This window comes from Juglans regia, chromosome 13 (genome assembly GCF_001411555.2).
Source record: "Juglans regia cultivar Chandler chromosome 13, Walnut 2.0, whole genome shotgun sequence".
Lineage (NCBI taxonomy): Eukaryota > Viridiplantae > Streptophyta > Magnoliopsida > Fagales > Juglandaceae > Juglans > Juglans regia.
In genome coordinates this window covers 8752579-8778626 of record NC_049913.1, presented here as the reverse complement: position 1 = coordinate 8778626, position 26048 = coordinate 8752579, and the positions used below count along the sequence as shown (strand labels likewise).

The following is a 26048-nucleotide window of genomic DNA, read 5'->3' as shown; positions in this document are numbered from 1 at the left end:
AAAATTTTGAGAGAAAATAATGCACCTTTTGTTTTTTTTTTTTAATAAAAAAGGATCGTCTTAAGATTTGTATCGATCTATAGCCATAACTAAAGTTTCAAAAGTCTTATCATTTGCTAATATGTTTGGTCAATGGAAAAACAAAAAAGTCGTGATTTTTTGGATCACATATATATTTTCTCGATCAATCTGTCGCATGCAAGATTAATGTGAAAGCATATTCAGCTTTTATTGAACGTTGTCACTCTTTTATTTGAGTGGACTATGACTCCCTCCCTATTCCAGCCTTAGAATTCTGTGTCCTTGAATTCCCAGCGATTCGAATTTCCCCACCATTTCCAAGTTTTTATTCTTTTTTTTTTTTTTAAATTCTTTTAACATTTTCTTATTGACTCACCCATCAAGCAACTCTGTCACCGTCTCTGATCTAGATTTACAACTTCTGGTAAAATTTTCATTCATATTTGCTTATCAAAACTGATCTGGCGCCCCATGTTTCATGATTGGCAGCTTGCATGATAATATTTAAATATAAACATTAAGATAATGTCTGATCTGCATATATGGCCCCAAGTGTTGAACTTTAATAGACTCCGTAATCCGTATTCGAAGACCTACTACGTACGTACCTTCCGATCGAGTTCTGACCGCCCCCCCCCTCCAAAAAAAAAAAATGATAAACCTTAAAATTTTAGAAAGCGTGATCTTATCCTTAATTCTTTTAAATCATAACTCATTGACATATTAAAAAAAAACTACTTATTATGTGCCCAAAACCCCTTTAGCCATCACATCGTTTTTCTTATTCGTTCATGCAGACCAATTGGGCCTCAATCTATTAGCAAATCACGTTACCTTTTGAGGCACAGTGGTCGCGCGCATGATTGCGCTAATTTTCAATGACATTAATGTACTACCACTTTATAAAGAAAATAAAGGATAGTGAGGTCCAATTCGATCTAGGATTGGAGGAAATGATGTTTGTTGCTGTCCAAGACTAGTATCATGATCAGATGGTGAAATTGTCGATTGAGTGAGACTTCTGTTTTTTGCTTTTTAGGACATTAGAGCTGGATCCATGGTGGCACCTTCATGTTGCTCTATTGCCAATGAACATAGAAACTACTTCGATTTTACAATTTATCATATCATCTCATGAAATGTTAATTGAGGCTCCGTTTAAATGTCAAGAATATCTTAAATCATCTGTAAATAATAGTAAAATAATTTATAAATAATTTATAAATAATAATAAATAACATGTGAATAAATAATTTTAAAATATATAAAAATAATTATGTTACCAAACATAACACAAGTCATGGCATTTGCGTGAAGACGATAAAAAGGAGAAGTTGATCATATTTGTTTCTTGAGTAATACTATATATTATACTTTCATCTTATTTTGATCATACTAAATATTATATGGTACATTTATCACTATTATATGATAAAAAAAAGTATACAATAAATGATCATTTAATGGTAATAAATATGTCACATCTTATTTAGTGAAATAAAAGTAAGATAATATTATGGTGTATAGAATTTTTCTCATTTCCTCGTGTTGCATATATATGGAAAATTTTATACACTATTATACCATTCTATTTTTATTTTACTAAATAATATGATCAAAATAAGATACAAAATTATTATATATAATATATACACACAACTGTTTAGCTTGTTTCTCGGTGGGGACAATACTTGAAAGCGGGTCCGTCCCACCGAGGACACCTTGTGATGCAAGCTAAGTGTTTTTGTCTATCTATTACTCTAGGGGTACCCTACTCATGATTTGCTAAATAAAAAACAAAAACAAAACAGTTAACAGAACAAGATACATTGACCCATAAGAGAGAAAACATGGACATCTCTAATGGTAGAACTTCTTGTACAAAAGGAAATTATGTCTATTTTCTTTTCATTTCATTTCATTTTCTTGTTCACCTTGTAATAGAAATAGAGAGTGTTTGAGAGAATCTTTGTACTCATAGTGAATTTACCAACTCCACAAACCTAAACTCTTGAGTGTTATTGTATTTATTATTATGTAATGTACACTACTCCGCCATTTGTGGGCCATCTGGCCAAAGTACATTTTTAATGTTCCATTACACAATTATAATAGCATTACTTTTAAAGAGTATGGAGGATAATGACTTCAGTTTTAAATTGAAAGGTTATTTATAAAATTGAGAAGACGGCCTCTTTTTTTAAAAAAATAAAATAAAAAATAATCTTATATAAAAATAATGTAAATTATGATCATTACGCAATTTAATCCTTTAATTATTTTATCTTAGCAGTTAAGGCCGGCAGAGAGTAAAAAATTAAAAATAAAAAAGTGACACTTTTAGATTTTATTTAGATTCAAAACTTACCTTAATTTATCTTATATCATCATTATAATTTTATCAAATTTTTATATAAAATATAATAAATAATTTAATATTTTTAAATTTTTAAATAATAATAATATTAAAAATAAAATTTTATTTAATTTATTTAAAATTATCTCAACTCATCTCTAAACGTAGAAGGTGCCGTAATAATTATTGTGATTTGAATTTTTGAAAACGAAAGCTAAATTTCATTGACAAATGACATTGAAAGGTCATCAAAGCCCTTGGAGGTCCCCTTCTTCAATCATAGAGGCCCCCAACTCTGCCCTGTTCTCTTGGAACAAAAGGCCTGACTAACTGAAATCACCATCGACAAAAGGTGCCTCTCCCCCGCCCCACGACTCATCCCCAATAAGCAGACATGGCGGAGAACAACAAGTCTACAGAAATCACAGACTTCCAAATTATGGTTGCAAACAAGGATGATAACAAGAAGCAGTTGGCTCCTAAGAGAAGTTCCACCAAGGACAGGCACAAAAAAGTGGATGGTCGAGGAAGAAGAATAAGGATGCCGGCTCTATGCGCGGCCAGGGTTTTCCAGTTGACCAGAGAGTTAGGTCACAAATCTGACGGTGAAACAATTCAGTGGCTTTTACAGCAAGCAGAACCATCAATTATAGCTGCAACTGGAAGTGGGACTATTCCAGCTTCGGCTCTTTCGGTTGCAGGGGCCTCTGTTTCTGAACAGGGTAACTCTGCTTCAACAGGTTTGCATACAAAGATGGAAGGGCTAGGACCGGGTATGGGGTCTGGAGGTAGGACCAATTGGACAATGATGAGTGGCAATTTGGGTAGAGCTCATGCGCCAAGTGGGATGTGGCCCTCTATTAGTGGAATTGGGTCAGGGTTTGTTCATAATTCAAGCCAGTCGTCGTTGAATCTCGGCAGCGAAAACTCAAATTTCCTTCCTAAATTTGGGTTTCCTGGGTTTGAATTTCCTAATATGAATTTGGGTCCAATGAGTTTTTCCACAATTATGAGTGGAGCTAACCGTCAAATCCCTGGTTTGGAGCTTGGGCTTTCGCAGGATGGTCATATTGGGATGTTGAATTCTCAAGCTTTGAGCCAGTTTTACAGACAGATTGGGCAGAGCCGTGGTGATGCAGGCTCCTTGAATCAACATCAGGAACCTTCTGATAAGGATGATTCTGAAGGGTCAAGGCGGTAGAAGTAGGATTCTAAGAGAAATTAATCGTGACAAGTAGCATAGCCAAGACTAAGCAGCTGAATAGACTGCCCTGGTTTCTTGCTAGTCTAGAAGAGTGTTAGGAGTTTATAGTTGAGAGAGTTGGGAATTTACTTAGTTTTTTTCATGTGTTGGGTGATTCAATACCGCATTTTTCATTTGCAGGATTGATCTTATTTATAATGCAAAGTTTTCATACTGGTCTGCAACATCAGGTTTTGCTCTTTCTATAGCTCTTCAAATGAAACTTCTTTCGTTTGAGCAGCTTACTGAAACATCTTCCTATTCATTCTGGTCTTTCACAGGCGCAGGGTGACCTACGATTTTGAGGTGCATTATTTGCTATCAAGATCTTGTACTGCTTGGAATTTTATCTTATTCTCTTACAGATATCGATTTAAACGTGATCTATTTCTGAAAATAAAATTCAGATGTAATCATGTTTGTGAGCTATATATATATATATATATATAAAAGAGTGCAGTCTAGATGGTTTTCCAATTTGCACAAGGCAGCAATTTCCCATCTAACTGTTCAAGAAAAATAGGTGTGCAATGATCTTTTTATTTTTTATAGTTCTTCAAAATGTGGTAGATTTCTTGGATACCCTTTCTTTGCATCCAATGTGAACAAAGTCATTTCATAACTTTTTTCTTGTTTCCTTTTCCCTTTTGGATGAGAACCTGCTTAGCTGCAGAAAATGTGCCTCAAACCTGGAAGCTTTACCCTAGTTTGAACTATTCTTTCACTAATATTGTTCTACTTGTTGGGAGCAAAATCTCAGTCTGAAAATGATCTTGGAATATCAAGGCTCAGCATGTTCTAGACGGGGTCAAGTGTTCAGTGCCTAAAGATCTGATTCCTGTATGACGCATAAATTAAATAAAAAAAAAAAAAAAAGAGTATGCCAAACAGAGTTCGAAATTACTCAACTGCATGACTCTCAATAGTCACGTCGAAAACGAGCCACTAAAACTCGTATTAGGGTTCCTGTCATTGCAACTGTAAGGTGATTTTAGTAGAAAGAGATAGAGAATGGATTTTACCTGTTCAAAGAGGATCCCAGAAGAGTTCCTCTTTAGGCATATTGGGTTTCATAAAGCCACCCTAGATCTGTATCTTACCAACTCATTTAAACGAGGCAGTATTGAGAATAAAAAAATTATGATAGAATGAGAATGTCAAGAGTCAGAATCTAAAAAAACATGAAATTATTGTAGGAATAAATTTAGGAGAGAGAGAGAGAGAGAAGTGGGATGACCTACATCTAGCGAGCCCATAAACGTTTAATGCAAGATGAAGACGTTGGGGGGCAGAGAATATGAGGTGAAGGGCACATATCTTTCCAACCCCTAACAGAGGGTGGGCGGGCAAGTGTAATGGGCTCGCTGAAGACTCAAAAATGATGTTTGTTCTCTCTGAAGAAGATGCTAAACTTGTAGCAAAAAGCCATTTAGAATCTTCCTGGGCTTGCCAACCATACTGGGTTCCAGTTTTCATCCTGAACTGTCTGGCATCTTCCACCATGCTCATACAGCAAACCCATCCAAAACCGTGGCCAAGCCTGTTGCTATTTTGCATTTTGTCTTGTATGCAATGGTAACTGAAACGCTCTATTTCCATCAAACATAGCCTTGCAGTTTTGGGAACAGTGCTGTATTATAGATTAAATGGTTATGTTCGTATTCTTTTCATCAAATATTTTACATGTGGGGGGTGGGGTATAAGTTTAATTAGGCCTGCTACCCGCCCTACGCAGACCGGCAGCAATCAGCATGGCATCCCACCCCTGCCCGGGCGGTCCCCCCAACCCTAGCTCCGTCCCCGTCCTATACAATCCTCTTAATCGAAAGAAGTCGAAGAATCATTCTTTCTACTTGGAATCTAATACATCTTGAAATTATAGCATGTCAGCCATTTTTCGATTTAAAGTTTACGCACGAAGAAGACCACACGTTCTTTAGCCATATGTAGAAAAAAAAATGTGATACAGTGGGGCAAATCGTATGCAATCCAGCCTGTTAATTTGATTAAAATTCATTAAAAAAAGCAAGCTAGGACTTGAAGATAAAAAGAGGGAGGAAAAGTGGCGATGAATGATGGGGTTGCAAGTTGCTGGCTCAGAAAACAGGGGTGGTCCAGTTGGGAGCGAAAACGATGGACCACCCAGACAGGTAAGACTGGGCTCACTCAGTCCACCCCCGGTGACTGCTGCTAACACTCTTTTTTCCAAAAGAAAAATCTATGATCCTTTGCTTTCATCCTCTGGGATTCCAACCTACCCCTACCTCTACCCACTGCTTAATCACAGCCATTCAATTTTTAAGGCCCAACACATTAATATATTATACCAATTCAGTTTTTTTTTTATATAATTTATTTTTCCCATATAAATAATACAAACTATATCAGTCATATACTTATTTTAAAGATATAAAAATGTTATCAATATATATAATTTGTTTAATGTGTATAATGACATGTACACATTAAACAAAAACGAAGATTTAGTATATCTAGCCTTTTTTTTATGATTCTTGAATGTGTGAATAAGTTAAAAAAATAAATAAAAACAAACAAAAGACTTGAATAAAATTTAAGAAAAAAAGAGAGAAAAGTCATGCATAAAAAAAAGAGCAGAAAAAGGGCAAAAAGTTAAATAGGTCTATGAGAAGAATAGAAAAATTGTGCACGTTATAGTTTTATTATTATAAGAATATATATATATATATTTCTCAGATTTTAAAAATATGTGTATTAAAAAATCAAAGACTGTGACACTGGGCAACGATGTAATGGGTGAAATGAGGGAATCTGTGCCTGACGGATTAGTAGGGCTGTGCTGTCAGCGGCGCAGAGTGTTTCCTGGTGGACCTGTTGAGGCCTACTACGAATCGGGTTGGTCTTTGACTGTTTTGAGCGGGAATTTTTTTTTTAATAAAAGAAAATTAAATTAAAAATTAAATAAAATTTTATTTTAAAATTAAAAAAATTAATTATTTATTATATTTTATATCAAAAATTATAATAATTATATAAAATAAGATGAAACGAAATTATTTATAAAAACAAACGAGGTTTAATAAGTTAATCAAGGTTATGTTTTTTCTCCTCGTATGATACAGTTTTTTGTTTTTGTTTTCTGATTCCTCTCATGTTTTTTTTGGGTAAAATAAGATCATTCAAGTCAAACAACATTATTATAATTCTTTATATATTTAAAAAGAAACATCACAACATCATCCAGGGGGTACTTTATAAATGACAGAGTCTTATGGCCAGTTGGACCAACGTTTGACAGTTAATACTGTTATTACTGAGCCTAAAAGCACCAATCAATCAAACGTTTCTTCCCAAAACTCAGCTATTTCCCCATAAAAAAAACCTGCAAATCTCATGCGTTTTTATAGATCATGTGTTGTAAAAGAAAAGGAGCCCAATCACATGTGAATGTTGCCTTGGCAGGTGGGCCTTCCAATCTTTGCTCTCCTGGTACGGACATCTTGTCCCCTAATCTTCCTTCTCCTTTCTCTCCTCTGTTCGCTTTCAGATAAAAACATAAAATCACTGTTCCATGAATCTGGGCATCAAAATTTGCAATAAATGAATGAATAGGTACTGAATAGTTTTGAAAGACGTTGTTCACTTTAATCAGAAGCTAATACCAAAAGTGCGAACGCGCATGCATGGTCGAGAACAGGCTCAAGTCTCTCAGACTAAAATCCTTAGAACCGCTCAGCCTATCTGCAATTTTTTTCATGCAGATCTTGACCTTGGTTAATCAATGTTGCATGTGACATTCCCCAAAATGCCTAGACAAGTAAATCAAAGTGCTACCTCTTTTTCTGTCTCTTCCACGTGCTTGCAAAAACAGTCATGACGAGTGGCATTAATTGTGTTGTGTACCCATTGTGCCATTTATGGCGCTGATCCTCTTTCTCTTCATGCTCCCCAATCTCTCTGTTGTTTTTTTTATCACTTGCTTTTGTTTGACTAACGCCATAAGTATCCTGCACTTCGTCTGTTGGACAACTACAGGGATTTGTCTGTGGGTGGCCATGATCACCCAGATGAGCCTGTTTTTTTTCATGAGCCACTTATTTTATGAGCTTGGTTACCGATCAAATGGTGCAGATTGAAAATGGGACAATAATATAGCAATTATTGGAGTAATAGTTTATGATATGCCCTGGAGAGGATATTCCAACCGGTTAACCTCTAAGATGGGCTTAGGCCCTTATTAACAATTAAAACCCATATCATAACCGAGGAGCCCAGCCCAGTGCAAAGGAAACCAACCCATGGCCTGTAACGATTGGATAAACTAATACCGACGGGGTAGCTATCTAGTCAATGGTAAAAGATAAACAAGATTATTATTCGAATCTGCTAAAAGATGAATCCTCATCTCTAAATTTGAATTTGAATAAAAGATAATCACTATCCATACGGGAATAAAGATAGATCACAGAGCTCTATATAAAGGAAAAAACTCAGGTAAGTAAAGGGATCGGATTATTGTTATTATCATTATTATCCTCAAATTACTAACTTAGGCATCAGATGCATTCCCTCAAACTCCCGTGCTCTCTACACTCTGGTTGCAAGTGATCGTGAGATGGTGGCAGTGAAACACGTCCACAACAGTTGGCACCGTCTGTGGGATTGATTAAGGCCTAGTTTGTATTCGTAACCCATCTCAATTCATCTCATCTCATCATTACAACTTTCTCAAATTCTCACACAAAATATAATAAACAATTCAACTTTTTTACATTTCAAAACAACTTTCCAAAATTTCTATACAAAATATAATAAATAATTCAACTTTTATTCTACTATTTACAAACCATCTCAACCCATCTCAACTCATCTCTAAATCCAAACCACTCCTAAATCTCACACTTTGTGTGCTTTTCACATGCCCATCAAAGCTTGGTCTCATGCAACTAGAAATCAATGAAAAACTTCACAAAACATGGAGGAGAAAATCGTGGAAACGGAGGAGATGATTAAAAAGTTTACCGCGGAGTTGGATTCCTTACGTAAGGAAAATGAGACTCTTAAGTCACGAAATATGCCGTTAGGTGAGGGTGCAACACCCAGTCAGGCTGACAGGATAGAGATGGAGGTAAATAGTGCGGGAAAAGCCCATCAAGAGGGTGAGGAATCAAATAAATTGCATCACGACGTGTGTAGCTTGATGGACAAATATGAGGACATGGCCAAGAAGATCAATTGCTGTCAAGCACAAATCTACAGTTTTCTACAGAAATCCTGGCAATGCCCCTGCCTGCAAAATTTAAAGTCCGAACAATGGACCTATACGATGGCTCGAAAGATCTCGTGGAGCACCTTGAGACTTTCAAAGCTCATATGACGCTTCACGGGCTCCCGAGGAAATTGCTTGTAGAGCTTTCCCTCTGACTCTAAAGGGATCAGCGAGAGGATGGTTTGGTGCACTACAACCAAACTCCATAGAGAGTTTCGAAGAGTTAGGCCGACAGTTCTTGACCCAATTCATGGCTAGTAGAAAATGCAAAAGACCCGCCACTTACTTATTTACTATTAAACAAAGGGATGATGAAAAGCTTGAAAACGTATTTAACACGCTTCTATAAAGAAAATATGACGACTGACGACTAAGACGAGAAAATCATGCTAGTAGCACTATTGGGAGGTCTTTGGCCAAGGAACCCTTTATGGCCGAGCTGGCCCAAAAAGCCCCTTCTACCTTATGAGAGTTCATGGATAGAGCTGATGATTTTGTTAATGCTGAAGACACATTGATTGCCTTGACCACCCAACCAGAAAGAATGAGTGAACGGTAAATAAAATGAGGACAGAGGAAAGATCGAGATGGAGGACAAAGGGTGAAGAGAGACCAGCAAGAGTCAAAGCGGGATGGTAGTGTAAGAATGCATAATGGTGGTTATGTACACTATTTAGAAAAGACAAAAGAAGAAGAACCAGCTGAGAAAGAACGGCAAACCGAGAAGTAATGCACTTATCATAAGACAATGGGACACATAATCGATGATTGTTACAACCTAAAACGAAAAGTAGAAGAATGAGGAACACTGGCGAGTTAGAACGATTGATCGCCCAAAACATGACCCCCCCACGGCGAACAAACGAAAGGAAAAATGAGCACAAGAAAAAAAAAAAGTAAGAGCCCCAGGTGACGAGAATCACCGAAAAGGGAAATGAGGTCAAATGAACCTAGGGATCAAAGAGCGAGAGCAGATGAAAACCGAAGAAACCAACCTCTAGGCTAGATACACACTATCGCCGGTGGATATGCAGAAGGTTACCCAACTTCCTCGGGGAGAAAGACTGATGCAAAGTGGGTAAGGTATGAAGAAATCTATAACATAGAGAGACTCATCAAACAACCCTAAGTACAAGGATCTCCCATGATATCTTTCAACGAGGAAGATTGTTAAGGGGTTGTGTACCCCCACGATGATGCTTTGGTAGTAACGATGTTGGTGGCAAATTTTACCATCAAGAGAATACTGATTGACAATGGAAGTTCAACGTATATCTTGTTCTGGGATGCTTTTAGCAAAATGAGAATTGGCAAAGAGTAGTTGAAACTAGCACCAACTACACTGAAAGGGTTTATTGGAGATGTAGCACAACCAATGGGGTCCATTACGTTACCAGTATTTGTGGGCACATACCCTTATGTCGCTACGGCGATGACTGCGTTTTTAGTAGTTAGAACTCGGTTGGCATATAATGCGATCATTGGGCGGCTCATGTTGAATGCATTAAACGCCATTAGCTCGACCTATCATCTAAAGATGAAGTTCCCAACAAGCGAGGTACACAGACCAAGAGGAATAGGCGAAGTATGTGGCGAGCAGGTCTTGGCTAGAGAGTGTTATGTGCAGGAGCTCAGACAAGGGCAAAAGGAGGTCAGTATGGTGGATTCTGAAAAGCATATGATCCTCCTGCTAAGACTGCAGGTAATGGCGATGAAGTTAGAAACTAAGGATGAAGATACCCTGAAGCATGGGGAGGTAGATGAGCCTAGAGCTGGTCACCCTTGAGCAAAACCATCCAGAAAGCCATGTGAAAATCGAGACAAGATTGGCACAAAAAGAAAGACAACAACTAATAGATTTTCTTCTAGACCATAAAGATGTATTCACATGGTGTCATAAAGATATGTCCGGGATAGGCGAGGAAGTCATCAAACATGAGTTGAATGTAGACCCAAAAGTACGCCCTGTAAAGCAAAAGAAAAAAAAATTTAGTACCGAGAAGTACGAAGCAATCACAGAGGAGGTGGATCGGTTATTGGCAGTTGGATTCATCAAAGAATCACATTATCCAGAGTGGCAGTCTAACGTGGTGTTAGTAAAAAAGTCCAACGGGAAGTGGCGAATGTGTGTGGAATTTACCGACCTCAACAAGTCTTGCCTAAAAGACAGCTTCCCATTACCAAGGATAGACCTAATAGTAGACGCAACAACAAAACATAAAATGTTAAGATTTATGGATGTCTACTCGGGATACAATCAAATAAAAATGAAGAAGGCTGATCAGGAGAAAACCGCCTCTATAAATGACCGGGGACTATATTGCTATAAAGTGATACATTTCGGCTTGAAGAACGCTGGGGCAACCTACCAGAGGTTGGTGAACAAAATGTTTAAAGACCAGATCGGACGGAGCATGGAGGCGTACGTCAATGATCTACTAGTAAAAAGTAGGGAGTTTGACCAGCACATAGAAAACCTTAGAGAGGTTTTTCAAATTTTACGACAGTACCAAATGAAGCTTAATCCAACAAAGTGAACATTCAAAGTACAGTCAGGAAAGTTCCTCGATTTTATGGTGTTAGAGAGAGGAATCGAAGCAAAATCTGAGAAACTCAAAGCAATAATAGAGATGAAGTCGCCCACAAACTTGAACGATAGAAATTGGCAGGCAACATTGCAGCTCTGAACAAGTTTGTATCCCGATCAACGAATAAATGTCTTCCAATCTTTCAGGTGCTTAAAAAAGCACAAGAATGAGATGCCAGGTGCGAAGAAGCATTTTCTTAGTTAAAAGAGTATCTATTTAAGCCACCATTGCTCAGTCACACCAAGCCGAGAGAGCCACTGTCATTGTACTTAGCAGTAACTTCAGACGCAGTATCTGTTGCTTTGATATGAGAGGAAGGGAATGAGCAAAAGTCGATGTATTACGCAAGTACGGCATTGAGAGGAGCAGAGACTAGATATCCAAAAGTGGAGTTGGTCGCCTTCGCCGTGGTAGTAGCAGCAAGGCAATTACGACCTTATTTCCAAACCCACCCAATAAGGGTAATCACTTCGTTGCCTCTACAAAAAGTGTTGCAGAAACCAGACACCTCAAGACGGTTAGTCAAATGGTCAATTGAACTAAGTGAATACGACATCAACTACATACCAAAAAACGCTATGAAGGGGCATATACTAGCCAATTTTGTAGCAGAGTTCTCCAATTTCAAAGAAGAAGTCCACAAGCCACCTGAGAAGAATCCATGACAGGTGTATATGGATGGGTCTGCTTGCCGGGCAGGTGGAGGGGTCGGGGTGTACATAGTAACAAGTGAGGGGAAAGAATTATACCACGCAGTACGATTGGAGTTCAAGGTGACAAACAACGAAGCTGAGTATGAAGCAGTACTCGCTGATTTGGCGATCACGAGGGTATTAGAAGGCGAAGAAGTAGAGATGAAAGTCGATTCACAAGAGGTAGTCGGGCAAATCATAGGGGAGTATTTGGCGAGAGGATCCAAGCTAATAAAATACCTTCACTAAGTACAGGAACAAAGCAAAAATCTCAAGTACTTTCGTATCTAGAAGATACCTCGAGGAGACAATTCCAAAGCTAACCGATTAACACACGCGGCTTCAGCAAAGCAAGAAGAAACACTACCATGGAAGGTTGATTTACAAGCAATGGCTAGACCAACGATATGAGAAGAAAGTTTACATATCAAGGGGAACACGCCAGGATGGGCTACTGATATGAAAAAGTATTTGGAGACAGAAGAATTTCCCTCACCATGGGAAGAGGAGAGAAAGTTAAAAAGCAGGGCGACTAGGTTTAGCATTATTGACGAGGTACTCTACAAGCAGGTTTCTCAAACACATTGTTGCGATGCGTGACAGAAGAAGAAGCTGAGTACGTGATGAGGGAAGTACATGAGGGTACTCAGGAGGATGATCTATTGCCGCAAAGATTGTAAGGGCAGGGTACTATTGGCCAAATGCACTCAAAGATGCGAAAGAGTTTGTGAGAAAATGTGTTCAATGCCAGATTCATGCACCAATCCTAGGTGCACCCCCTGAAGAGTTGCGGTCCATAACGTCCCCATGGCCGTTCGCTCAATGGAGAGTAGACTTGGTAGGCTTAATGCCTCTAGTAAAGGAAGAACAAAATTCATCATTGTAGTTGTCGACTACTTTAAAAAGTTGGTAGAAGTTGAGGCGATGGCTACAATAACTACTCAAAGCATAACAAAATTCCTATGGAAGGCGGTAATATGCAGGTTCGGGATACCTCAGTGTATCATTTTTTATAACGAGAGGCAATTCTACTCCGAACATTATCGTCAATGGTGTGCAGAGCTAGGAATCAAGGTCAAGTACTCTTCCCTAGGCCATCCCAAGCAAACGGACAAGTGGAAACAACTAATAAATCCATCATGAGAATACTGAAAAAGAAGATAGGCGACAGAAAATGGTTAGCAGGGTTAGAAGAAAACCTAGACCTGTTAGAAGAAATAAGGGCAGATGCAAAAGTCAGAGTTGTAGCTTCTAAGAAGAAGACGGAGCACTACTTCAACAAACGATTGAGGCCTAGATCATTCAAAGTAGGCGACTTAGTGCTGAAGGTAACCGGCGTGACCTCGGGAGAAGAACGAAAATTAGGCCCTCGATGGGAGAGACCTTAAGTTGTAGTGGCAAGCCACAGGCCCTGGACTTCCCACCTCAAGGATGCCACAAGACGTCAGCTATCTCACCCATAGAACGCAGAGCACCTGCGAAAGTACTACGTTTAAATGAAAGATATGTAGTTTTCTCTTATTTCATTTGTTGATTTACAAATGAATATTGTTTTCAATAAATGCCAGCACACTTTGTCTAGTCTTTCTCTTGTTTTGCTCCTTTTGACTTTTCAATAAGTATCCAAGATAAATATATATATATATATATATATATATATATAAAAGAAAAAGGTGACGTGGTCGAGGAACTCTCCACGAGCCTAACAATTGAAAGGTAAAACGGTAATGGAAACCTCCCGTTATCACCTTCTCGCCATAAGGCGACGTGGTCGATGAACTCTCTCACGAGCCTAAAAACTCAAAGGTTAAAACGATAGAGGAAACCTCCCGTGTGTACCTTCTCGTCATAAGGTGATGTGGTCAAGAAACTCTCCCACGAGCCTAAAAACTTAAAGGTTAAAATGGTAAATGAAACCTCATGTTAACACCTTCTCGCCATAAGGCGGCGTGGTGGAGGAACTCTCCCACGACCCTAAAAACTTAAAGGTTAAAATAGTAGAAGAAACCTCTCGTGTGTACCTTCTTGTCATAAGGTGACGTGGTCGAGAAACTCTCCCACGAGCCTAAAAACTAAAGGTTAAAACGGTAGAGGAAACCTCATATTAACACCTTCTCGCCATAAGGCTGCGTGGTGGAGGAACTCTCCCACAACCCTAAAAACTTAAAGGTTAAAACGGTAGAGGAAACCTCTCGTGCATACATTCTCGCCATAAGGCGAGTGATCGAGGAACTCTCCCACGAGCCTAAAAACTTAAAAGTTAAAATGGTAGAGAAAATCTCCCGTTAACACGTTATCGTGACGTGGTGGAGGAACTTTCCCACGACCCTAAAAACTTAAAGGTTAAAGTGGCAGAGAAAACCTCCCATTAACACCTTCTCGCCATAAGGTGACGTGGTTGAGAAACTCTCCCACGAGCCTAAAAACTTAAGAGTAAAAACGGTCGAAGAAACCTCCGGTTAATACCTCATCGCCAGAAGGCGATGTGGTCGAGGAACTCTCCTGCTACCTCTAAAGGGTTAAAGGAGTTCAAAAGAAGCTCCTACCGATAGATGACGTAACACTCGCAGTTAAGAATAACATAAAGCCAATATATAGGGAACGGATAGCATGAATTGATATCATTATACAAAAGTAGCAATGAATGTTTCACAGCCAACAAACAAGATTCAAAAGCCTCAAAGAGGGCTTACAAAAGTCCAATATGTAAAAGAGAGAGGATTTCGAAATTCAGTCATTTACAAGTTTTTTTTTTTTTAAAAAAAAAAGAGAGAAAGGAAAAATCTCTAATTAAAAGAAAAAGCTCCAAACTTAGAAAGTATCAGGACAGGCGGCGAAAAACGTCAGGCATCTCAGCCCGACCAAGGGAGTCACAAAAATGAAGGGCAACCTCACTAGCCCGAATATACTTCCATTCCAAGGTGTGCATGTTTGTTGTGGGTTCCCGATGAAGTTCACGAAGTTGTTTTACCCCCAATATAAAGCCTATACCCCAAGCTCGTAATCAAATCTTGGGGGCAGCAGCCAACTGGGGAAGAACCCGATTAAGGTCATTCTGAGAGTTCTCCAAAGCGAATCCCATCTCAGCCAATCGGTGTTCCAGGATAGAAATTGTTTTCTTGGCAGACTTAACAACCTTGTCAAGTTGAAGGTATTGGCGATCGCTATTTTTAAGAAGGCCCTTCACCTCAACCAAGTTTTTTCTCGGCTTCAGCTTTCATCCATTCAGCCGCCCCCAACTTTATAAGTAACTCCCTCTTTTCATCCCCAAGAGAGGCCATACGAGAAGCTTATTTGGATTTGGACTTAGCCAATCCTTCGATTTCTAAGTTCGCGCGATCAAAGCAAGCGGCAAAGCCATCTCGCTCTTTTAAAACACGCTCCACCTGAGCAGCCAACTCATCACTTTCTTTCTTAAAAATCTTTTGCCTGGGCAACCAAGTTGTCCCTCTCACGCACAGCTCCCTCTGCTTCATTCAGGTGAATAGCAAGGTCATCACGTTCTTTCCCAATTGCTGCCACCTCCTGATGTTAGTGGTCAGCATCCGCAGAAGAAGTTGCTAGCTCTTCTTGGAGCGAAACAACTTGGGCACGAAAAGTAGCCAACTCGTCATCAGAAGAATGGGAGCAAGCTTCGAAAAGAGCCAACTCGTCAGCCAGTTGGTTTTTCTCGCCCTCCAAATGCATCCAATCATCCACCAGGTTGGCAGCAAGATGATCAATCCCCTGAAGAAAAAAAAAGGATTAAAAATATATTCTTCAGAAATTATTGACCAAAGTATTAAGGAGAACGTAACAATACCGGCGCAAGAAGCTGTTGAACAAAGGCATTGATAGCCTCAGCTATGTAGGGAGGCCGGGGAAGCCATTGGATGGGAGCTAGAAGAGCCCCTCGGGTTGACAGCCGGTGAGAAGACATTAGTAAAATCCCCATGAGGAAAAGTGGCTTCAGTTGCGACGAATAAAGGGAGGGAAACAAATGTTTCAACGGGAGGGACCAAGCAGTCTTTGGCCTTCCCAGACTCACCATTTTCATCTTGGTGGGGTACAACCTGATTGGTCTCGAGACCCTTCTCAAGAGTTGACAAAGATGCTTCACCGCTCCCTCGAGGAGACGCACTAAAAGGCGGTGAAGGAATCGAAACCCTGTTGCCACTGACAAGGGAGAGGGCTTGAAAAATAAAAGGTAAATCCGGAATAACCCCACCCGAAGTCGTTGAGGCAAGGGGGGAACTAAGCGCCGCAACTAACTCTTAAGCACTCCCATTTTCTCCTCCATCCAATCTAGGTAGATCCGAAGGAGCGTCAGAAAACACAAAAATGATTGACGGGGGCGAGTTCAGTAGAGGCATAGAAGCTTCAAAGGGCGTGAAGCTCGCACGAATGGATGGTGGCTTTGTGAGGAGAACATGGTTCAAAACAAGAATGTCTTCTTCCACTGAAGTATCCTCACATTGCTGCCGGGAATTATCAGTCGAAGGCTGTACAACAGCTTCAACGGCCGCCTCTATGGCAAGTATACTATCAAGGTCTTCCTCGGCCAACAACATAATGTCATCTAAAGAAAGAGGTAGTGAATTCATAACACTTAGTTCTTCCTGAGAAGTGACCACCTTGGTGCTCCCACCTTTCTGGGGGACAGTTTTACTCGGCAACTTCTGTGAATAACTCAACTTGGTCCCACTCTATTTTTTGGGAGGTACCGATTTTGTATCCCCACCCACCGCCGAGGGAAGTAGAACACCACCTTTGGATGAGATGGACTCATCGGAGCGAGGCGAGAAACGAGTTTTTTTAACATTTATTTGTTTCCTCCCGCATTAGCCAGGATGTTTCTTCTTTTTCAAATATCCCGCCGGCGGGGGAGAACCCAAAAATTCACGCCCCAAAACATGGGCCCGATTGGGAACCATCACGAACCTCTCAATGTTATTGGGGGTTAAAAGCGCATCCGAGAGGCACAAGTTGAGGTGGGCTTGAACTCAGGAATCTACCAACCTAACACGGGCCTCCTCACGAGGGGAAAAAATCACTTCGTAGTCATCCCCGTCAGGGACAGGAGACCAACTGGTCCTAATGAGAAATTTCCAATTAGGAACTTCATCGGCAGGAAACTCATAGCTAGAGCCAACAATAAAGACAATTTTATTGGTCCATTCCTTCACATGAGAGTGCTTGCACTCTAAATCAACCAAGGCTCGAAAGGCTCTAAAACTGCATAAATTACCATTCAAACGCCTAAACCTGTGAAGAGACAAAAACTCACAGGCTGTTAGGTATGGGTACTCATCGCCTACAGGTTCCAGAACCCGTCGCCACAAAAAGCAATAGGCCATCAAGATCCTCCAGGCGTTGGGCACCAACTGAGCTGGAGCAAGCCCTAGGACGTCTAGCACGTCGCGAACAGGACGCACAAAAGGCAGGCGAAGTCCCATGGTGAACATAGAGAGATAAAAGGCAACAGAGATAGCCATACCTTTGGCATCGATAGGTTTCTGGTTGGGGGCTGGAGCTTTCAACTCGACGGAATCAGGGATGTTGAAATTATTCCAAGCATTTTCCAACTGACACGCAGTGACGACGAAAGACCAGTGAGAACCCACAAAAATGGAAGCTGGCGGAGCAACGACGAGTCGGGGAGGAGAGTCACGGGATGGTGAAGAGTCCGGAGCAGCAACAACCTTACCCTTGGAAGAAGAGGAAGCCATAGAAGGATTGAAAGAAATCGCAAAGAGGGAAAGGGAATGCAAGAACCCAAAGAAGTGAAATGCAAGAACTCATTGAAAAAGTGGAAAGCAAGAAGCATGACAGAAGACCAAAAGAAGAGGGAAAATAGGCAATAAATAGGATTTGAAATAAGGTGATAGTTGACGTGCCCAAGAAGAGGAAATGAAACGGCGTACTAACACGCCTCGAAGAAAGAAACAATGCCTAATAATTAAGTCTCATCACACCATGTGCAATGAGACTTTGCAGGGTAACTTGAGAGGATATTCCAACCGGTTAACCCCTAAGATGGGCTTGAGCCCTTACCAACGATTAAAACCCATATCATAACCGAGGAGCACAGCCCAGTGCAAAGGAAACCAGCCCATGGCCGATAACAACTGGATAAGCTAATACCGACGAGATAGCTATCCAGTCAATGATAAAAGATAAATGAGGTTATTATTCGAATCTGCTAAAAGATGAATCCTTATCTCTAAATTTGAATTTCAATAAAAGATAACCACTATCCATGAGGGAATAAAGATAGATCATGAAACCCTACATAAAGGAAAAAACCCAGGTAAATAAAGGGATCGAATTATTGTTATTATCGTTATTATCCTCATATTACTGACTTAGGCATCAGAGGCGTTCCCTCAAACCTCCATGCTCTCTACACTTTGGTTGCAGGTGATCGTGAGGTGGTGGCGGTGAAATACGTCCATAACATGCACAACCCCGAAAAGTTTGTGACTCCATCTCTCAGGTTTTATATAATATAGAACTGATTCCTCCCGCACACAGTCACACCCCCGTTCTCTAATGTAGTATTCCTCACACCTACAGGCTACAAGGAACTGAGATGGATAACCATATCTCCAAGTAGATGGTAACAATAATAAATTAAAAAAAATGGATTATGAAAAGTAGGATGATTTTTTACAGACATTTTAAAGACTTGTACAATATGTCATCCTCTCTTATTTCATTGCGTTGATGTGGTGCTATTCATTGCCTCTTTTCTGTCACGAACCCTTTCCAATATATATATATATATGCTTCCCAACCCAAGGGTATAGAAACGAAGATCTCTCTTGATGGTTATTGTTCAATTAGATCGGGAGCATCTTGCGCTATCGCAGCCTCCATGTCTCATCAACAGCCCTTCCTTTTTGACACTCGACTCAAATTACCAGTAGAATTGTCCTTTTCTTGACTGTATTGACCCAGAAAATATGCAATTGGGACAACTTCGTTAGTCTAAGGAGAAGTTTGGATTCAAAGATGATTTGAGATGACTTGAGATGAGTTGAGATAGATTGTGAATAGTAATGAGATGAGTTGTGAATAGTAATGAGATTTGTGAGTTAAAGTTACTGAATAGTAATGAATAGTAGTGAGATGAGTTGAGATGAGTTGAGATGAGCTGCGAATCTAAACGTCTCCTAAGTTGTTTTCTGAGTGAGAGAAGTTGCATAGGACCAGAAGTGATTCTAGCGGCAAGTACTCCAAACAAAGTCAAAATTGATCTGTACTTGGGGTGCCCCAAAGGCCGAACAAAAATCCTACTAAAAAAAACTTCAAACGATAAATAAATGTGACAGGTGTTTCCTAGGCCGAATGACTCCCAAAAAAAGCAAAGCAAAATCTTACTAGATCTCATTTGACAACTGATATATCAATTAAAGCCCATAAACATAGGGTGGGTGGGACATATATTACCAAACAAGACCCACTTGTTCAGTGCATAATAAACTGAAAATAGACCCTATAAATAGCCCCCTAAGGAGAAGCTGATATCATAAAACACACTCCAGGCCTAAGTCCTAACCAAAAAGAAAAAAGATTTGAGCCGCCTGTGAAATAACAAGAACACGAGCCCTAGACAGCGGGGGATGACCCTATGTTTGCGGGGGGAGAGCGATGGGGCCCATTTAGCCGGGACAGGCCAGAACGATAGTCCCATGCGCTTCTCTTTTCTTTTTTTTCTGTGTATATATACATTTTCTTTTAATTGTTAATCTGTTGTATGTCCCTCCAAAAACTCTTCGTCCAGCTCAAGAGCCACCACCACCCAACTAACTACACATTACAACAAACCACAACCCCGATTCAGATATCAGAATCCAAAGGCATAACAAAGAAAGTGCCAGATAGAGAGAGAGAGAGAGAGAGAGAGAGAGAGAGAGAACAAATATAATAAATAAAGGAAAGGAAACCAGCAGAGCAGAGATTCCAGAGGAGAAAGATACTCCCTTCACCCCCCCCCCAAAACTCTCACTCTCCCTCTCTTTCAAGCTCTTCGCTTTGTGTTTCTGAATATCATTTAAAAATGGATTGTTGGTCTTCTCCTATCGTTATGGATGACGAGTTTGAGAAGCTGGTGATTCGAATGAATCCTCCAAGGTACTTTCTTTCAATCTGTTTGGTGTTTCATTCCTTTGATATGTATCGGAGTTCCGTTTTATATTGCAATTTGGTCTTTTGTTGAATAAAAGCGGGTTCTTTCTCGAAATCTCCACTGTCGTGCTTGAAAGGGTCGAGCCTGATGGTTTTAGTAACATGTATTTGTGATTTTGACCCTTGTTGATTATGGAATTTGCAGGGTTACAGTTGATAATGCCTCGAGCAGGAAAGCAACTTTGATTAAGGTATTTGATTGAATTCTCCGAGTTCTTTTTGTTTATCTTGTATGCAATTCAAGAGACCCTCTGTTACAATGGGTTTTTATGTGAATTTTCAGGTTGATAGTGCAAATAAGCGTGGGAGTTTGTTGGAGTTGGTTCAAATTCTCACTGACTTGAATCTTATAATTCGTCGAGCTTACATATCTTCAGATGGGGAATGGTTCATGGATGGTTAGTTTCTGATTCTTAAATTTTAAATATATTACGACATTGAACGTGTGGTGTGATTAACTTTCGTTATTTCCGTTTGTTCTTTGCAGTATTTCATGTCACAGATAAGAATGGGAACAAGCTGTTTGAAGATGATCTTGCCGAACGAATTCAACAGGTAGATCTGCGAAACCAGATCCCTTTTTTAAATTTATTAATACCAAATAGGAAGTTCCTTGAATAATTTTTAGACTGATATGATTCTAGAAAAAAATATGCTTCTAGAAAAAACATGTAGTCAATTACTACTGTATTTCTTTTATTGGTTTGTGTAGTCCTGCAAAATTTCCAAATTAAAGGATATTTCATCCCTATGCAAATTAATTTCTTAATTCAATGCTTAACTGTCATGGAAGGAACCTAGTCGATCAACCGTACACAGGTACGTAGACATATTAAATAGAAGATAGTGCCATCATATTTAATCACCATCCTCGATTAAATACATCAACTGTTAGATAGATATTGATAGGGCCTGGCAAAGAAGAGGCTGTGGTTGCTGTTGGGTCTGTACTATAATTATTTAGCGATATTCTGCTTGAAGCCATGTGAATTACGCGTTTTAGATGATGGGTAATTTTACATGTTACAGTTGCTCGGACCTAAGGCACATAGCTTTCGGTCCTTGAGAAGGTCCGTGGGTGTCCAAGCTACCACGGAACACACAACAATTGAATTGACTGGAAGAGACAGGCCAGGCCTGCTCTCAGAGGTTTTTGCTGTTCTTGCTGACCTCAAATGTAATGTGGTAGCTGCAGAAGTCTGGACCCATAACTCAAGAATGGCATCTGTTGTTTACATCACCGACGAGGTAACTGGAATGTCAATTGAAAATCCTGATCGGCTTGCTAAGATCAAGCAACTTCTTCTTTATGTGCTAAAAGGGGATAGAGATAAACGGGGTGCCAACACTGCTGTTTCGGTTGGTTCCACTCATAAGGAACGGAGGCTTCATCAAATGATGTATGCTGATCGCGATTATGATATGGATTACGGAGATTGTGTGTCAACTAGTGACCGGAGCAAACTTATTGTAACTGTAGAGAATTGTGCAGATAAGGGATATACGGTTGTGAACTTGAGGAGCCCTGACCGTCCTAAGCTACTGTTTGACACTGTATGCACATTGACGGATATGCAATACGTGGTATACCATGGAACTGTCATTGCTGAAGGACCAGAGGCTTATCAGGTTGTCTTTTATTTCGTGGGATTGCTTTGCTTCCATTTGTTGTTGATAATGCTTACTATCACTTGAGTTGAAATCATTGGCTTTTTATGTCAAACGCTATTCTCAAATGCTTTTACTAATGAACAATTTATTTGTTTCCTCATTGTTATCAAATTCATTAATCTCTTTGAAGGTGCTTTAACTACTGGTGTAAAGAACCTCACTGTTGTTCGCTTGTGTAGGAATATTATATCAGGCATACAGATGGGTGCCCTATTAGTTCTGAAGCAGAGAGGCAAAGGGTAATTCATTGCCTGAAGGCTGCTATCAAGAGGCGAACTTCTGAGGTAAAAGCTTGGTGGGATTTAATTTTATGCATATTTTTAATACTTGTCCAACTCTTTATATGATGTTAATGCATATTCATATGATACAGGGTATAAGACTAGAATTCTGCGGTGAAGACAGAATTGGCCTTCTATCTGATGTTACTCGCATATTCAGAGAAAATGGTCTATCAGTTACCCGAGCCGAGGTTACCACCAGGGGTTCCCAAGCTGTAAATGCTTTTTATGTGACTGATGTATCAGGAAATCCTGTGAAGAGTGAGACAATCGAGGCAGTTCGACAGGAAATTGGCCTAACAATACTACATGTGAAGGATGATGCCTGCTCAAAATCCCCAACCCAGGAGAGTGTGAGATTCTCTTTGGGTAATCTCTTTCGAACCAGATCAGAGAAGTTCCTATATAACTTGGGTTTGATAAAGTCATGTTCTTGAGCATTGATATGGTTTTTTATATATTTATATATATATATAAAGTTCTGTCCAGTGCCTGTAGATATAAAGAAATATCTGTGTAGTTGTTGATGATGCTTTAGAACCACACACCAAAGGTTTAAGGTGACTACCTTGTTGATCTTGCTCTGGTCTTAAATTTGAAAGCTTTCATCTTGTAAAGTTTCGTGTATATAAAGTTCTTTAACCTGCTGCATCTTGTTTTCAATGTTGTGTGTACACATTTCCTTGGTTGCAAATTTTCTTCTTTAGGACTTGTTTGGTTATACAAACCATTTCAACTCATTTTTTCATTACAATTTTCTCAAACTCTCACACAAAATATAATTTAACAATTTAATTTTTTCAAATCTAAAAATAAAAATTATATTAAGAAATTATATTCTAACAATAATTTATTCAACTTTTAACTCTCATTTGTGAAATCAAACTAGATCATATACTATTTATAATGCAGATGCACTGCTTTTTACTTCAGAATATTCTCTCTCTACACACACACACACATACCGACCATAACAAAAATCGATTCTTTTATTGTGCGGAATCAAACATGATGTAGCAGGTGAAAATGACAAGAAAAAAGGTCAATGATTTGGCTCAAAATACTGCAATGAATTTTCCTTTTGCTTTGTAGAAGGGGGCAACGAAATTCATCCAAAAAATGAGATGAAAAAAGATGGTCCCGACCCCTTGATATTTTATACATGAGCACGCCGCCAAAATGGACATTTGAGTTGGGTGGCAGTATAGTAGTAACACAGCAATAAACATTCGTCAAATCGATCATGTGCAAAAGCTATTCACAGGTAGTTTTCAATCCAGCCAATTTCTTTTGGTTTTGGGAGGGGTGGGGGAAAGTGGCAAAGTAATGCTGTGGTTGGTAAGGTCACTACCGGAACAGTAGCCTCTCCCAGCTCTCTGTACTCACTATTCCGCGTTGCTTGCATCATCATCAGTGGTGTAGAGAACTAGCTGTCACTTTTTTCTACCTTCTTTCCCAAATTCCATCCTTACACTATACTCGTTTATCATTTGTTTCTAATATTTTATTTTGCCTATACAACTTGTTTGATCCCCCACTCACTCTATCCACAACCATGATGCATCACTTTATCCATTGTTTTTTAATTTTGAAAAAATATTATCTTCTTATCTTTAATGCTATCGTCTTTAACTATATATATTAATTGATTTAATACATTTTAATTGATATTTTATTTAATTATTTGATATGAAAAGTCACTTAAAATGCGTTATACCAATAAATTCGGCTTCAAAGGAATCCGGAATTAAAGACAACTTTACTCTTTGAACTCTTAGGGCCTGTTTGGAAATACAATTGTTCTCATATATTGTATTTTCAAATATTTTTAAATATTACATTTCTAAACACACTCAAACACAAAATATTTTTCAATTTCAAATATTTTACTTTCTCATTTAATCACCATTTAATCATTACAATTTTAACAGACTAGATCTCAAACAAAACATAAAAACCTATACAAGTACAAATTTTCCAAACTTACAATCAAAAATTATATTCAAATAATTTTTTTTAATTTTATAATATTTGTGTTTAATTTTTTTCTCTCATTTTTTAAAACTCAATAAAATATTTTTACTCTAACTATTTCATTACTATTTATAAATCATTTTAAGAATATTCACATTTAATATCAAATGAGCCTTAGTTATATAGATTCTGGGAATAAGGGCCTTTTTCTTTTTAATCTTTATTATTTACAATTTTAAGTCTTTAATTATTGTCTAAAGTACAATGAAAAGTGACAATTTGAGTGGCACCCACCGAGTTTTATGACAAAAACAAATGAGGTACCTTCAGTTCCAGACGCCAATTTTCATTACCAGAAGGGGTTAAGATGTAGAAACTTTTAATAAGTTGAGAATGATAGGATTAGGAATTGATGAGTTTTATATATATATATTTTTTTAAAAAAATAATTATCTTTTTATTTCAAAAAAGGAAAGAAACAGAGACAAAAACAAAGTCTTATTACGGAGGCAAAATCATTATCAAGAAATTAGGTATCCACTAATTTGATAGCACTATGATGACTGTATAATGATTTATTTATTATTATTATATTAAGAAAGTCCACCGACAAAATCTGAGAAAATTGAGGGAGGGGTCGTCACACTTCTCCACAACCAAACGTCCCGTCGTTTTCCCATGATCGCCACCTTCCATTCCACGTGGCACTATCCTAGTTACACAACAAGCTATCTGTACATGTGCGGTTTGTATCCCTGTCGTATGTCGTGGCCACTGAGAGTAGTTGTGTGGGGCCCCCAAAAGATTGTACAGAAACTCATTCGGATCTCCGTTTCTTTGATTTTTATTTTTTATTTTTTTGGTTTCTAACTTTCTATGGTCCACCTTAGTCAGTGAGCCACGTTTTCTGGACACTGGCATTTTCATTTTATTATAAGAATTTATGTTGATTAAAATTGATATTTTAAATCATACATTAAAATAAAAAATATCATATTATTCATAATTTAAAAATATCTAAGAATTTTTTTATAAAATTGCCTTCATTATATTGGTCTTTATCATCTTCAATCAATAACATGGAAATCTATAGTGATCTGACCTATAGCACATAGAACTGTTCCACGTCTACATAATACTCCATTTTTTACATGTAATGAAGAAGTTTCTCCCGCATGTGATATGAACTCCCTCATTCTTTTTTCCCAACCAGACTGGTCTTCGTCCCATTTAACTTATTTGATAATAAATAATAGAGTTATAAAGATATTTTACAAAAATAAATATATAAATTAGCATGATTTTATCACATTTAAGTTATTTTACAATCTAAATTTTTGTCGGTAGGACTGAACTTATACTTATCCCACGCACAGCCCTGAACCAAAATATCTATTCTTGTAAAGAAAAAGATAGAGATTAAAGTAGGTGCGACAAATTAAGGGTACTACTGCTAATAAATAAATAAATAAATATCGGAGAAGCCGTGTAAATCTAGATTCAAAAGTGATGACAAGAATTCGATCTAGATGTCTTAATATTGTTCGTAGAAGTGATACAGCTCAAGTGTACTTAAGTCTTTGCAACATAAATCGTACAATATTGATGATATTTGTAATAATTACGCAGAAATGCATGTGGAGCAGCATAGCCCACCGAGAACCATATTGGAGCAAGAACAACTTAGTGGGCATTATTAGACTAGTTATTTAGTATAGCCAACCAAGAGCTTGAATAAAACATGCAACTCCAGTGGAGAAAATGAACCCTACATTTTCAGTGGAACATCGCGTGGAAAACGTGAG

General features: G+C 38.6%; 2 protein-coding genes across 2 annotated transcripts; both read left to right on the top strand.

Annotated features, from left to right (window-relative positions):
- Positions 1-2663: 2663 nt before the first annotated feature.
- LOC109018416 (transcription factor TCP20-like) lies at positions 2664-3760 on the top strand. Its single transcript, XM_019000569.2, has one exon. The coding sequence runs from the start codon at positions 2772-2774 to the stop codon at positions 3576-3578; it is 807 nt and encodes a 268-aa protein (XP_018856114.2). The 5' UTR covers positions 2664-2771; the 3' UTR covers positions 3579-3760.
- A 16099-nt stretch (positions 3761-19859) lies between these two features.
- LOC108984367 (ACT domain-containing protein ACR4-like) lies at positions 19860-22913 on the top strand. Its single transcript, XM_018956295.2, has 7 exons — positions 19860-20263; positions 20463-20508; positions 20601-20715; positions 20805-20872; positions 21347-21946; positions 22168-22272; positions 22362-22913. Exons 1-7 carry the CDS (start codon positions 20190-20192, stop codon positions 22704-22706), a joined length of 1353 nt encoding a protein of 450 aa, XP_018811840.2. The 5' UTR covers positions 19860-20189; the 3' UTR covers positions 22707-22913.
- Positions 22914-26048: the final 3135 nt, after the last annotated feature.